General features: G+C 44.8%; 1 protein-coding gene and 1 long non-coding RNA gene across 4 annotated transcripts in view; one reads left to right on the top strand and one right to left on the bottom strand.

Moving 5' to 3' along the window:
* Positions 1–437: 437 nt before the first annotated feature.
* LOC105739770 lies at positions 438–15,438 on the top strand. Its single transcript, XR_001115740.2, has 4 exons — positions 438–753; positions 6,674–6,945; positions 10,024–10,141; positions 13,225–15,438. It is a non-coding gene; the product is annotated as an uncharacterized LOC105739770 (long non-coding RNA).
* Positions 9,354–16,063, bottom strand: part of LEMD1 (LEM domain containing 1) — a 68,107-nt gene continuing 61,397 nt past the window's right edge. Inside the window, exons 4-5 of one of the 3 annotated variants that reach the window (XM_003273173.3) lie at positions 12,280–12,356; positions 9,354–9,835 (exon numbers count right to left, since the gene is read on the bottom strand). In XM_003273173.3, the coding sequence (XP_003273221.1) occupies positions 9,637–9,835; positions 12,280–12,356 (276 nt within the window). In that variant the 3' untranslated portion in view covers positions 9,354–9,636. The remainder of the gene's footprint in view (positions 9,836–12,279; positions 12,357–16,063) is intronic. The other 2 variants (XM_003273172.3, XM_030813124.1) reach the window with 2 other exon arrangements.

The following is a 16,063-nucleotide window of genomic DNA, read 5'->3' as shown; positions in this document are numbered from 1 at the left end:
AATGAATGCATATTTATTTTTAAATTCCTGCCTCAGCCCTTCTTAGACCAGATCTCACCTTTCTTTGCTACTAATGCAAGTGAGAGCAACGTGTTCTTCACAGCAGCAAAGCCATCCCTGTTCATACACGTTGTAGGGTTGCCTTCTCTCTGTTTGCCAATTTGAAGGGTTGCCCAACATTAATCTGGGAAGGGAAAAAGAGCTGCCTCCTAATCAAAACAGTAATGAACATTAATAATCCATTCTCCTTCAAGGGACAAATTAAAAAAAAAAAACCCAGTAGCAATAAACTAAAAAAAAAAAAAAAAAAAAAAAGACAAACTCATCCTTTCCCCTCCACATATTTTTAGCTAACCCTTGAACCGAAGGAGGATTTTACCAATGGCTCTCCAGGAATTAGAGTTGTCACACCAGTCTCCTGTTGCCAGGAAATTAGGAGAGCTGTCCTCATCCACATCTGCAGTACCTAGAATAGCCCCCTCTGGCTCTCCACAGATTGATTCATTAGAGGCAGGGTTGTGTTTAGGTGACACCCACACACAAGAACATTCATAGGAGCCATCATTTCTCAGTGAATGCGGTCCTGTAAATGCTGGCGATCTTGTAGCAGTGCTGATTGGCGAGTTGCTGCAACACCTCCGCATATTTTTTTCCTGCTCCTCACTCACCTGCTTTGCCAAAATGAACAAGAAGAAAGCATGATTGGGCTGTGCACCGAGGTGGCAAGGAAGCCCTGGATGACCCTCTTAACAGGTTCATTTCTTCTTGAGCAAGCTTGTTAAAAGTTAGCATTGCTTAACACAGGCTAATTGGCTTCCCTTTCATTTTCTTCCATCCAAGTTTCTATCAGGAATCTTCCTCAGAATGAAATGCCAAGTTGGTTAGGCACTTTCTTATTTTAGTCTTGAGATTACGTTCTTGCTTCAGGAAAGAGTCAAGTTTAATTTTACTTCCAAATCAGCCCCTTCTTGTTACTCTAATCAACAAGACTTTTCTTGGCTGGGAGGTAGGGGTAGGGGAGGAAAGGAAGGGAGGAAAAAAAGCAAGAAAAACAACCTCCTAAACATCAACAATCATTTTTCTTGCATGTAAGATTATCAACTACTACAGATATAAACATTGTGGTCTAGCACTTCTTTATTTATGACTGTGGCAATGAAAATAACTTGGTACTTAACCAATTATTTTTAAGAGGTGGTAGCACAGTATTTCTTTGAATGTCGAAGAACAGAAATAGAGCCTTTAAGAATTTCTTCCATCTGCCACCCTGAATATTGACTGGGTAGAGATTTAAACAGCATGCATGCGATAGAATTGGCCTCATTGCCCCATCTGTAGAACACAAGCCTGTGAAATCCAGTGTGTCTGTGTGACATGCAATTCGCTCAATCCTGTTTCTCCATCCAGGGCTCCACTTCATTGTTTGGCCATGGGATGGAGAACACCTTTGCTGGGTGGCGGGATTGACCCTGCTGTATATAGCGACATTTATAGGAATGAGCACTTTGGATGCCCTGGGAATGACAGTGTGTTAGAAGGCTAAACAACTGCATAATGAGGTTGATTGGGAATGCCTTTCAACAGCAGTTTGCTCATTTTAGGGACTTCTCATCACAGGGATAAACAGGAGGCAAAATCTGGGGTATTGGTTTTGTGGTTTCAAATGTCTATTTGAGTTGGAAACTGCTCAAAATGGAAATGGGCCCTTTCGGGAGGTAGCACAGACATCACTTCGAGAGGAGATCCAGAGATGATTAAGACACAGTCCTCGACACAAGGAACTCCAAGATTTGTAGGGGAGGCAGATGAGGCATTGAAATTGAAAAAATAAAACACCTCGCTGTCCAGGAGTTTGCTTTTGACAAGAAGAAATCAATCTCTAGACTGATTCTCTTCCTATTGCTGAGACTAGTGCCCTGCCTTGGAATTTGATTTGGCCCAAGGTCAAGAAAATCTCAAGATCATGGCTCCTTGTATAGCTGAAGGTGGGACGGGAGGGGGTCAATGACTCTGCCGTTGGAGAAGGCACTGAGGTAAGGCCAGTTTTTTACGTACCAGGTCCCCAGCTGTGCTCTAGAAACTGCAGAAACAGAAAGAAGCATAAGATTTGAAAACAAACAAATACACTCTGCACGTTGGAAGCAGGAGAAATCTTGGTATAGTATGCTGTTGTAGAGTGAGGGAGATTTTTCTCTTTCTTTATATAGATTCAGGCAGGATTGTGTCTGAGACCAGAACTACGTCTGAATCATTGTGAGCCACTGGGAGGGAGGTATGATTTTGCCCTGTATGGGGGTTTCAGGGTGGAGAATCACTCTGAAGGTTTAAAGGGGGGGCCCTTGGAAAAGGATGAATCCTGAAGCAGAAAGCAAAGCTAGCTGCTTCAATGCACTTTTAATGGGGTTAGCACTTTTTATTTTCCTAGGATTCTGGGAATGATTCATTTAGCATTCGGTGTTAAGGTTCTTCCCTCCCCACATTTCAATTTCATATACATTTTCCCTTCCATCTAAAATGTCAGAAAAGCCTGTTACATGTAACACAGACTATGTCACTGTATTGTGGAGAACGTAGGAACAGGGCAGCAATGGGAGAATTGGCCTGGCCTGCATCAGCTCTCTGCAGAGGTCAGCTTGATGGCAGTGATCCTGGGATGTCAGTCAGCCCCCACTCCCTGGACCTATTTTCCCCAAATTACCAGGGAAAGGTGAGCCTTAAAAAGAAGATCATGGGCTGGGTGCAGTGGCTCATGCTTGCAATCCCAGCACTTTGGGAGGCCGAGGCGGGCGGATCACGAGGTCAGGAGATCAAGACCATCCTGGCTAACACTGTGAAACCCCATCTCTACTAAAAAATACAAAAAATTCACCGGGCATCATGGCAGGCGCCTGTAGTCCCAGCTACTCGGGCGGCTGAGGCAGGAGAATGGCGTGAACCCGAGAGGAGGAGCTTGCAGTGAGCCGAGATTGCGCCACTGCACTCCAGCCTGGGTGACAGAGCAAGACTTCGTCTCAAAAAAAAAAAAAAAAAAAAAAGAAGATCATGGACTGGGCGCGGTAGCTCACACCTGTAATCCCAGCACTTTGGGAGGCCAAGGTGGGTGGATCACCTGAGGTCAGGGGTTCAAGACCAGCCAGGGCAACATGGTGAAACCGTATCTCTACTAAAAACATAAAAATCAGCTGGGTGCGGCGATGAGTTCTTGTAATCCCAGCTACTTGGGATGCTAAGGCAGGAGAATCACTTGAACCTGGGAGGCGGAGGTTGCAGTGAGCTGAGATCGTGCCACTGCACTCCAGCCTGGGTGACAGAGTGAGACTGTGTTTCAAAAAAAAAAGGATCATAAAACACTTGGGTCACATCACAAATACTCAAAAAACAGGGCAAGTGCATTCTTAGAGTTTTCTAAGCAGAGAGGTTTTAACTGTTCCTCTTCACCCCCGATTCCCCTGTCCTATCTATTTGCACTGGTCAATTGCAGCCACAGTTCTGTTCTCCCTGGGAGCTCCACAAAGCTATCTCAGCCACTGGCCAGCAGCTCATTATTCCTTCTCTGCTGCTTTTGCTCCAGTAGCATTGCCCCATTCACTGCCCGTATCAAAGGCACCCACGTTGGGCTGCCCACATTTGTTGCTGCCAATACACTGCAAACTGACCTGCCTCTCCCCTGTCCCAAGTGCCTCAGGGGATTCAGCACACAGCTCCTTGGTTTGGCCCCTCCTTAGAAGCCCACCTATCCAGCTCTCAGGCAGGAGGCTGTGGCAACTGACACAGAAGACAATCAGGGAGGCAGACACTGTTAGTCCTTAGAAGAGTTCCTTTTCTTATGCATTGGCTTCCATTAAAGTTCAAACTTTAACATGGACCATATTTTCCTTCCTATGGTCCCAAGACCCTCTGTGATCTGAATCCCACCTTTTCCAGCCTCATCTCTCCCCACCCGCTTCACTCTCTTATGGCTCCCTAAACCTGCCATGCAGTCTCTCACACACTAGTCTTTGTAAATACTGCTCCCTCGCCTGGCAGACTTTTCCTTTAGCCTCGCCCACTTTTCCCTTATTTGGACTGAGTCCTACTCATCCTTCTGGCTTCAGCTGTGGTACCACTTTTTCTAGGAAGCTACCCCTGTCTACTCCCAATATAGGAGAAGGTTGCTCTTTTGTGCTTCCAGGGTACCCTATGCCACCATCAAAAGCATGTCACTTAACACCGTAATATCTGTTGACTTTTCCATCTCTCCTGTCAGACTGTGTGTTCCTTAAGAGCAGGAACTATATCTTATACTGATTTAAAAAAAATTTTTTTTAGAGACAGGGTCTTGCTCTGTCACCCATGGGGAGTGCAGTGGCACAATAATAACTCACTGCAGCCTCCTCGAAATCCTGGGCCCAAGTGATCCTCTGGGCTCAGCCTCCTGAGTAGCTAATTTTTCTTTTTTTTTTTTTCGTAGAGACAGAGTCTTGCTCTGTTGCTAAGGCTGGTCTTCAACTCCCAGCCTCAAGTGATCCTCCCACCTCTGCCTACCAAAGCGCTAGGATTACAGATGTGAGTCACTACGCCTGGCTGGTTTTATTTGTCATTTTATTGCAAGGGAACAAGAGGTGCTAATCGATTGTTGAATGGATGGTGACACATTGCCTGGGACCACACTTGTATGCCTTGAGTCTCTTCTTTTAAGACAAGTTTTTCTCCAAGAGGGAACACGTCCCCATTGCGCTTAGGTTCCTGATAGACTTAACTCATTGGTCCTCTGGCCTGAGTTTTAGAGACTGCTCCTATATATGGATCTATTAGAGACAGGAAAAAAAAAGTGTTTTTTTGTTTATTTGTGTGTTTTTGGGTATTTTTTGTTGTTGTTTTGTTTTTTTGAGACAGGGTCTCACTTTGTCACCCAGGCTGGAGTGTAGTATCAAAACCATGGCTCACTGTATCCTCGACCTCCAGGGTTCAACGATCCTCCCACCTCAGTCACTCAAGTAGCTGAGGCTACAGGCATGCACCACCACACATGGATAATTTTTGTATTTTTTGTAAAGACAGGGTTTTGCCGTGTTGCTTAGGCTGGTCTCAAACTCCTCAGCTCAAGTGATCTGCCCACCTCAGCCTCCCAAAGTGTTGGGATTATAGGTGTTAGCCACCATGCCCGGCCAACCAAAGTGTTTTTTCCTACTCCCACCCACCACAACACTTCTGACACCAGATGTGTGGGTTTTTTCCCCACACACTAAGCAATTCTGACACGAAATTCTCCATCAGACACCAACTGGATGCCCTGTAATTTAATTCAATTCCAACACCGTCTGCCTAGGCACAGCATCAGATCCCACAGGTTCGGGGCTCAGTCTCAGAAGACTGCCCCCCACTTCCAATGCCAGTTACGAACCCTACATTGTGACCTGTGCTTCTGAACAACCGGCTATAAATCAAGGTTCCTAGGACCCTCTCCTTGGGTTAGATTAATTTGCTAGGGTGGTTCACAAAACTAAGGGAAACACTTCCCTTACATGTATTGGTTTAATAATAAAGGGTGCAGATGAGCAGCCAGATGGAAGAGACACACAGGGCGAAGCATGTGGGAAGGAGCACGGAGCTCCGCACTGTCTCTAGCACTCCACCCTCCAGGCATCTCCACAGGTTCAGCTACCCAGAACCTGCTTCCGAACCCAGTCATTTTGGGTTTTTATGGAGGCTTCATTATGGAGGCATGATTGATTCAATCATTGGCCATTGATGATTGACTTAACCTTCAGTTCATCTCCCTTTCCTGGAGGTTGGGGGAATGGGACTGAAAGTTCTAACCCTAGAATCCTGCCTTGTTCTTTCTGGTGACCTGTCCCCATCCTGAAGCTATCTAGGGGCCCCCAGCCACCAGTCATCTCAAAGAGCATAAAAAAGACACTCTTACTATTCAGGAGATTCCAACGGTTTTAGGAACTGTGTGCCAGGTACCAGGGGCAGAGACAAAATATAAATTTTTTATTATATCACAGCATCTGATAGGGATGGGCCACCACAATGCTTCCCAAACTTTAATTTGGGTAGGAATCACCTGGGATCCTGTTGAAATGCAGATTCTGGCTCAGTAATTGGGACGGAGCCTGAGATGCTGATACTGCTGGTTGGGAACTCACACCTTGAATGGTCAGACACAAAAGTAATTGTCTTGTGCAGTCTCTTTAAACTGATTCCAGAATTCTAACATAAAAGAACTGGGAAAAGTTGGAAATAATGGAGGAAACTTTCTAGGAGTTTTATTTTTTATGATGTTTGGTTTCATTAAGAACAGAAGTTTCGGTGGAGCACGATGGCTCACACCTGTAAACCCAGCACTTTGGGAGGATCACATGAGCCCAGGAGTTCCGAACCAGCCTGGGCAACATGGTGAAACCCCATCTCTATAAAAAATACAAAAAAATTAGCCAGGTGTGGTGGCGCGGGCCTGTAGTCCCAGCTACTCGGGAGGCCGAGGTGAGAGGTTCGCTTGAGCCCGGGAGGTGGAGGTTGTGGTGATCCACCACACTCCAGCATGGGTGATAGAGTGAGACCCTGTCTCAAAACAAACAAAACAACACAACAGAAGTTTTCTTTTTTAAGTGCATGTGGCCACCACTGTAGGTTGGCTCTGCTTACTCCTATGACCAAAATCCTCTTCTCCCTCGTCTGTCTAACACAGAGGCTGCCAAGGCTCCAATGCCCACTTTCTCAGCCTCCCTTGCTGCTCAGGATGAAGTATGTAGAGCTGGAGAAGAGACATGGTTAGACCTTATGTCCTGCCTTAAATGATGATGTGATGGCCATTATCTGGATCCTTCATGGAATTTCAGCAGTTCCAAGGTGTCAGGCCAGTATCTGGGATTCTCTTAGCCTTTTGCTTTTTCCCCTGGGAGTCGGACAGCTGCTGCAGCTCAGTCAGACCAAACCTCTCTGAATACCACCAAGAATCAGGTCAGTTTCACATCTCCTTGATCATAATTTTTTCTGCAGTTGGTTTGTTTGAATCAGAATTATATCACATTTTTGGTCATTTTAAACAATATTGAACATCTTAAACTCTAGACTTTTTTTTTTTTTTTTTTTTGAGACGGAGTTTCACTCTTGTTGCCCAGGCTGTAGTGCAATGGCATGATTTTGGCTCACTGCAACCTCAGCCTCTCGGGTTCAGGTGATTCTCCTGCCTCAGCCTCCCGAGTAGCTGGTATTACAAGCATGTGCCACCACGCCCGGCTAATTTTGTATTTTTAGTAGAGACACGATTTGTCCATGTTGGTCAGGCTGGTCTTGAACTTCCGACCTCAGGTGATCCGCCCACCCAGGCCTCCCAAAATGCTGGAATTACAGGGTTGAGCCACGGCGCCTGGCCCTAGACTTCTTTTTATGAGATAAAAATAAATCTGTGTTTAAGCCAGTCTTACTAGAGTTTTATGATCCTTGCGTTCAAACTGTAATACAGTATGCAGTTTTTCAAAAATGTCTTCTTCTTCTTTTTTTGTTTTACAGGCAGGGTCTTGCTATGTTGTCCAGGCTGGTCTCAAACCCCTGGCCTCAAGCGATCCTCCCACCTCAGCTTCCCAAAGTGCTGGGATTGCAAGCATGAGCCACCACATCCAGAGAGAATGCAATTTTTAAAAATTAATATTTATATTCTCTCATTAGCAAACTGATACACACTGCTTACAGAAATCTTTAAAAATATTTAAAAAGTAGAAATAGGGTGAAAAATTAGAGCCCCAGTCACTGAAGTACTCTTAACATTTTCACATATTTTCTTCCAGTGTTGTGCAGTTGTGATAATATGGGGCAACAAATTTGTGTCCTTTTTTGTTTACCATTAAAATGAGCACCTTAAGGATTTCTTTTTGGAATGATGAAAATATTCTAAAATTTATTGCAGGAATGATTGCATAACTCCATGAATATACTAAAAATCATTGAACTGTAACTCTCAGTAGGTGAATTATATGGCATATAAATTATTTATCTGTCTCTCTCTCTATATATATTTTAAGAGACAGGGCCCAGGCTAGAGTGAAGTAGTGTAATCACAACTCACTGCAGCCTTGAACTCCTAGACTCAAGCAATTCCCCTATCTCAGCCTTCCACAATAAAGCTATTTTTAAAAAAATTTTTAAATAAGCATTTTCAGGCTGGGCATGGTGGCTCACGCCTGTAATCCCAGCACTTTGGGAGGCCGAGGTGGGTGGATCATGAGCCTGGGCTGTTGCCCAGGCTGGAGTGCATCTCTGCTTACTGCAACTTCCTCTGCTTACTGCAACGATCTCTGCTTACTGCAACCTCCGCCTCCTGGGTTCAAGTGATTCTGCTGCCTCAGCCTCCCGAGTAGCTGGGACTACAGGCGTGTGCCACCACACCCGGCTAATTTTTTGTATTTTTGGTAGAGACGGGGTTTCACCACGTTGGCCAGGCCTCAAGTGATCCACCTACTTCGGCCTCCCAAAGTGCTGGGATTACAGGGGTGAGCCACCATGCCCAGCCTTTGGTGCTTTTTTGTACCTAGAATTAGCTCCTCCCATATTGTGCCAAAGTGTAACATTGCTTAAGCATTTATTGAGTGCTTGCTACAAGTCAGGTGTGGACTACACTAAGTACATTACTCACACTAAGTACATTACTCACGTTATTTCCTCAAATTCTTTTTTTTTTTTTTTTTTTTTTGAGAAGGAGTCTCGCTCTTTCACCCAGGCTGGAGTGCAGTGGCGCGATCTCGGCTCACTGCAGGCTCCATCCCCCGGGGTTCACGCCATTCTCCTGCCTCAGCCTCCCGAGTAGCTGGGACTACATGCGCCCGCCACCTCGCCCGGCTAATTTTTTTGTATTTTTTAGTAGAGACGGGGTTTCACCGTGTTAGCCAGGATGGTCTTGATCTCCTGACCTCATGATCCGCCCGCCTCGGCCTCCCAAAGTGCTGGGATTACAGGCGGGAGCCACCGTGCCCGGCCATTTCCTCAAATTCTTCATCACCCTAAGAGGCCTATTCTACCCCTATTTTTGAAAGCTGACATTGAAACTCCAGGAGGACAACTAACTCACCCAAGGTCACAGGGCCGATAAAGAGAGGAGCCGGGTGCCTACACAGCTCTGCCTGGTCCCTGAGGCCATGGTTATTCCATTCCTTTTTCAGATGGTAATTTTTTAGAACCTTGTAAGTTTCGAAGGCAGAAATGCTATCCTGTTCTAAACTGTTTTCACGGTGTTGGACATTTCTTTATGTTTACTAAACTAGACACATTCTTCTGCTGTAAATTAGCTGTTTCCCAGGGTTGGCTATACAATTGGAAGAGTGAATAAAATGCGACCTATGGCTTGTCACCATCGTTAGAAAGAAAAACACCAGTTTCCTTTTTTGACACCTGCTCAAATATGGAAGCACCTTTAATGAGAGCTGACATGACTTGGGGGATTTCCTAACCATCATGCTGTTAACACAGGTGCCTGGTTCTCCCATTGGTTCCTTCCACCTGGCTGAGCCCAGATACCGATCTATGAGAGCAGCACAGTGCAAGGGAAGGCTCCCTGCGAGGGAGGGCTGCAGGCTAGGCTGGCCCTTCAGGGTAGTGTTTTGGTTCTTTCCTGAAGCAGGAGGCCTCACTTGGAGCATTGCTTTGCTCCTAAATTACTTAACCAAACGGCGACTTATTTTCCACGGTCAGGTAGACAAACACCACAATGATGAAAATACCAAGCACAGCAAGCTTCAAGCCCACTGGGAAACCTTCTTCTCTCCAGCTCTCAATAGTCTGGTCTTCCACGCAGTAGTCTCTCTCTTTGGTGATAGTCACATATGTGATTCTGGTGCTTGGTGCTCTTGCAGCCCACCTGTGAAAACATCAGTGGCTCTTAGGATTGTGCACAGCTCTGGTGCACCTGAGCACACCCTTAAAGTGTGTGGGTCTTGAAGCCCAAGGGTGCAGTCATGGTGGGGCTTTAGAGGTAGCCTCTCCTCGCTAAAAACCTATGCTAATTTCTTTTTTTTCTTTTTTTTTTTCTTTTTTTTTTTGAGACAGGGTCTTGTTCTGTTGTCCAGGCTGGAGTGCAGTGGTACAATCACAGCTCACTGCAGCCTCAACCTCCTGGGCTCAAGACATCTTCCCACATCCACCTCTCGAGTAGCTCAGACCACAGGTACATGCCACCACACCCAGCTAATTAAAAAAAAAAAAATTGTGTAGGCCAGGTGTGGTGGTTCACACCTATAATTCCAGCACTTTGGGAGGCCAAGGCAGGCAGACTGCTTGAGTCCAGGAGTTCGAAACCCTGTCTCTACAAAAAATATAACAATTAGCTGGGCATGGAGGCAGAGATGGGAGAATCAGTTGAGCCCAGGAGTTCGAGGCTGCAGTGAGCTATGATTGTGCCACTGTACTCCAGCCTGGGTGACAGAATGAGACCCTGTCTCCAAAAAAATTAAAAAATAAATTTTTTTACAGAGACAAGGTCTCACCATGTTGCCCAGGCTGGTCTCAAAACCCCTGGGCTCAAGGGATCCTCCCACCTCAGCCTCCCAAAGTGCTGGGATTATAGGCATGAGCCACTGCGCCCAGTCTCTAATTCAACAAGTGATATTAACAGCGTATTGGGGGATGTGAGGTCTCTCAAATCCCACAAAGCATTTCTTCATTGTTTCTGCCCATTTGTGTATCACTTCTCAATGCCAGCATAAAGCCTGACTTGGCACAGGCCTTGCAGATCCCCAAGTCCTCGCTGGGAAATGGTATAAGTGGATGGGAAACCTCCGTACTCAGGCCCTCTCCCTCCTCCCTTTTCAGGTACAAACACCACCTTTCAGGGTGGGGAGGAAAAGCGCCTTTGCAATCTGCTTATTTTGCACTTAAAAGGGCAAGAGTACTTTCTGAAATTTTTTTACGACAGCCTTATGTTACCACTAGTCTAATTCTGCAAAACCTGCTGAAGTTTATTCAGAAGTTAGGAAACTCTCCAGAAAGCTTTACTTTCTGACTAATACAATTGCCTGTCTTGAGCTTTTATTTGAACTACCTACTCTTTTTATTCGTTTTTAAAAATGGATACATAATAGATTTACATATTTGGGGGTATATGTAATTTTATATTACATACATATTTTTTTGAGACAGGGTCTCACTGTGTTGCCCAGGCTGGAATGCAGTGGCACGATCATAGCTCACTGCATTGCAGCCTTGAACTCCTGGGCTCAACTAATCCTTCTGCATCAGCCTCCCAGGTAACTGGGACTGTAGGCACATACCACCATGCCTGGCTAATTTTTATATTTTTCTGTAGAGACAGGATCTCACTATTTTGCTTAAGCTGATCTCAAACTCCTGGCCTCAAGTGATCCTCCTACCTCAGCCTCCCGAAATGCTGGGATTACAGGCATGAGCCACTGTGACCAGCCAACATGTGCTATTCTGATAGTTTCATATAATGTGTAAAGATCAAATCAGGGTAATTGGGATATCCACCACCTTAAATATTTATCTTCTCTTTATGCTAGGAATGTTTAAATTATTCTCTTCTAGCTATTTTGAAGTGTTCAATAGGTTATTGTTAACTAAAACCACTCTACTGACCTATTGAACCCTAGGCCTTATTTATCCTATTTAACTGTATATTTATATCTTTTTTTTTTTTTTTTTTTTGAGGCAGAGTCTTGCTCTGTCGCCCAGGCTGGAGTGCAGTGGCATGATCTCAGCTCACAGTAAGCTCCGCCTCCCTGGTTCAAGCAATTCCCCAGCCTCAGCTTCCCGAGTAGCTGGGATTACAGGTGCATGCCACCACGTCTGGCTAATTTTTTTGTGTTTTTAGTAGAGATGGGGTCTCACCATGTTGGCCAGACTGGTCTTGAACTCCTGACCTCAGGCAATCCACCTGCTTCGCCCTCCCAAAGTGCTGGGATTACAGGCAAGAGCCACCGCACCTGGCCTTATATCCTTTAATTTTTTTTTTTTTTTTTTTTTTTGCCTCTTGCCCATCTTCCAAGACACAAATAGAAAGAAATGTTTCCAAATGGCTACACATCAGGAGACTTGGGCTGTGATCTCAGTCCATTGTGACTTTTGCCCTGTCCTCCCAATTCTCCCGGGCCTATTTCCTTATCTCTAAATATGAGCAATAAACTAGAAACTTTGGATTTGAAATTGTTGGATATTACAAATCTTTCTCCTTTCTCAACAGATTCTTTTCAGGCTAAACTCTTCACAGAAATATGAATAATTAGTTTTTTCCAGAGCTACAGAATACAGTAATATCAATTTCCACATATGCTAAAAAAACATCATTACCTTCTTCCCTTGGAAGGCTTATAATCCAAGCAATAGATATCTACAGCTTTGGGTTTAATGGTGGAAGCCTCAGGCCACTGATAAACAGAAAGAAAACATCAAGAGGAATTTGTTTCCAATGTCTTGTACAAATAACCTTGGTTTTTATTCTAGAAAAAGTCACATAATATGCCAAAAGTTTTTGGCACGTTAGGTAGTTTGGTACTTTATAATACAAACTTGTTTGTCTTTATTCAAGAATTAGCAAAAACATTCAAGTTCCATGGAGTAATATTTTACTTCAGTGACTCGCATGAGAACGATACACATAAAAGGGACTAGGGCCACGTGATGAGAACAGCACTCTGTTCTTAAATATCAACTCTATTTTGCTTCTTTATTTGTACTTTATTGCTTGGAGCTCTTTTTTATGAGCCTGTATCATTTTCTACAAAGAATAAAGTAATTTTAACAAAACAAGTTGACTATGAACAGGGACTAGAAAATAATTTAGGAAAATGAAATGTTGCTTTGTAAGAGAAGTAGGAGCAATTGTAGGGGACTCCCAGGAATGTGAAGATGGGATGTCAGATGATGTTGCTAATTCTATTGATCAAGCACTAAGCCCCATTTACCCATTAACTCACTGAGGGCTTCCAGTGAGCACCACCTGCGAGGGAGCACCCCACCCCTATCTAGTAAGCACTATTCTGTTTTGGAAATGAGTCTGAGACAGAGAAAGTTTAAGTAACTTGCTAGAGGCTACACAGTATTATCAATGGAGAACTATGTGCTTGGACTACTACACTAGACTTCTCTCTACCCTTCAGTTTCTAAAAATAATTTGCCCCTGTAGGAAATCTTGATTACTCTCATCCACTCAGATCACTCTTCTATGCCATATTTCTTCGCCCTAATATACACATTTTGTACTGTAGTGTTTTGTTTGTTTGTTTTTGGAGACAGAGTCACCCAGGCTGGAGTGCAGTGGCACAATCTTGGCTCACTGTAACCTCTGCCTCCTGGGTTCAAGCAGTTCTCCTGCCTCAGCCTTCTAAGTAGCTGAGATTACAGGCATGCTTCACCACGTCTGGCTAATTTTTGTATAATATTTTTAGCAGAGACGGGGTTTTGTCATGTTGGCTAGGCTGGTCTCGAACACCTGGCCTCAAGCAATCCACCTGCCTCAGCCTCCCAAAGTGCTGGGATTACAGGTGTGAGCCACTGTACCCAGCCCTTATGTTTTATTTATGCATTTAACAAATATTTGTTGCGTGCTGCTGAGTGCCAGGCCTGACGCTGGCTGTGAAGATTTCAGAAAGGCCTGCCAAACCGTCCCTGTCCAAAACAGCTCACTACCAAGCACGGTTATTTTGTAAGTGTTCTGCCCTGGCTTCCTTCTTCCCTAATCAGACCATCTGTTGGATCTCATGGAGCTGTCTCCTATTTCTCTGTAATCAAGCCACAGTATCTAACATTTGGGGCCACTGGTAACTTGCCGTCTACTCCCATGCTGGAAGCCCAGGACCCTTGAACATAAGAGGCGCCTTCTGACACCTGTGGTGCTATCAGAGCCTGCAGGCTGCAGACAGTGAGTCGGGAAATGGAGAATTCCCAGGAGTGGTAGAAGGAGCTGGGACTCGCGTCAGACAGGGAAAAGACTGACCGAGACCAGGACAGAACAAGAAGCACGAGGAAAGTCAAGAGGAGAGTAATGACCGCAATCCCAAGGTAGACTGGACTGGAGTGTCTGGAGGGTCCGACAGGAGAGGGGCATTTGTGTTCATCACGGAGCTACCAGGAGAAAGGAGAGCCTGGGTCTTAGCAAGGATGTGGTCAGGACACAACAATAGAGTGGACCCCTCCAGTGAGTGTGACTATGACCTACAGCAGGCCCAAGGGTCCCAGCCCAGGGTGGGCTGGGGAGGGCATGGCTTGCTGTAGCATCACGCGCTGCTAGTCACCCTCTACCCAGTATAGGTCACCAATGATGGAACAGCTACAGCCTCCTCCCCTTCCCTTGTACTCCCTGTGCCCTCTTCTTTTTTTTTTGAGACGGAGTCTCTCTCTGTCGCCCAGACTGGAATGCAGTGGCGCGATCTTGGCTCACTGCAAGCTCCGCCTCCCGGGTTCATGCCATTCTCCTGCCTCAGCCTCTCGAGTAGCTGGGACTACAGGCACCTGCCACGATGCCTGGCGAATTTTTTGTATTTTTTAGTAGAGATGGGGTTTCACTGTGTTAGCCAGGATGGTCTCGATCTCCTGACCTTGCGATCTGCCCACCTCAGCCTCCTGAAGTGCTGGGATTACAGGCCTGAGCCACCGCGCCCGGCCCCTGTGCCCCCTTTCTTAAACATGTTTTCAACAGTGGTTTAGCGATACCCAAGCAAGGCCTTTGCATGTGTGAGAAGTTGTGCACCATGCAAGAGCGCGACATGCAAACAGCACCTTTCCCTGTGTAGACACTGTAGATTTATATACCCTTAGCACATACCCTTCCAGGAACAGGGCAGCAAAGGCTCTTGAGGAAGAGATACTTTGAAATTTCCCACAAAGGTGCTATGTGGGTTAGTGTTGGCATGCTCACCAAGAGATATTTCAAGCTATTTCCAAGGGTATTGGAAAAATCATTTATAAGCAAATTCTTTTTTTACTTATGGAAAATTTTAAGCATATACGAAAATAGACAACAGTATCATGAACCTCTACGTATCCATCACATGCAACTTCTTTTTAATTCTCTTAAACTTAAAAATAGATACGTGAAATAAAGCATTTGGGGTAGTTCATTGCAAAATCAAATGATAGAATTTCATAGCTCCTAGGCAATCAAATACTCCCCTTGTGCCATAAGGAGATTTAGGCCTTTTATTTCCTTTTATTTTACAATTTGTTTTCTTTGCTATCATTCATATGTAGAGTTCTCCTGCAGGACGTAGAAGGTGGACATCGTCATTTTCAAAAATGGGGTAATTATGGCCTATCTACCTGACTGTGCAGCTATCAACAATAATTACTATTATAAAGACCGTATAACAGGGAAAAGGGTTATCGATTAGTGCTAATACACAGGGTATAAATTGTACATAAACAGTGATGCCTACTGTGTAAACACATAGTAGATATGCATGTAAACAAAAACTAGAGGTAAATTGAAAAAATAAAATCAGTTTTTGCATCAAGTGGTATGTTTGTCGTTGATTTATATTTCATCTTTTAAAAAATTCCATTAATGCTGTTATAATATGATTTCCACTATAAACAACATTTACAGTGGAGCTAAAAAATATTGGTGTTTATTAAAGCAGTGGCTCAGTGAGGGTAAATGGCACCCAGGAGACACATAATGTCTTTGCTCTCTTCTCCTTAGGCCCAGAGCTAGAATCTGCAAAGATGGCTGTTTTAGCAAAGCATTCAGAGCCCAGAGCTGGGGCATATGTGGACCCCTCTGCTTTTCTACCCTCTTCGCTATACCCTCGGCATTCAAGTCCGAAAATTCCACCACACTCCCAAGGCCTGAAGCATATTGCTGGCCACAGCTGTAGTTAGTTATAAAAGTAGTAAGTCGGAGATATACCAATACAACAAACTGTGACTGTCTCACTACAACACTAGCTAACACGTATATGGCATTCCCTGTGCACTAGGCACCATTCAAAGCATTTTACATCAGTAAACTAATTTCATTCTCAAAACCACCCTATGTGAAAGGTGCTTTTATTATGCCCATTTTACAGATGAGAAGCCTGAGGCACAGAGCATTTAAGTAGCTTGCCCGTGCTCACACAGCTGGTGAGGCGGTGGA

This window comes from Nomascus leucogenys, chromosome 5, assembly GCF_006542625.1.
Source record: "Nomascus leucogenys isolate Asia chromosome 5, Asia_NLE_v1, whole genome shotgun sequence".
NCBI lineage: Eukaryota > Metazoa > Chordata > Mammalia > Primates > Hylobatidae > Nomascus > Nomascus leucogenys.
This window is presented reverse-complemented; position numbering and strand designations above follow the sequence as displayed.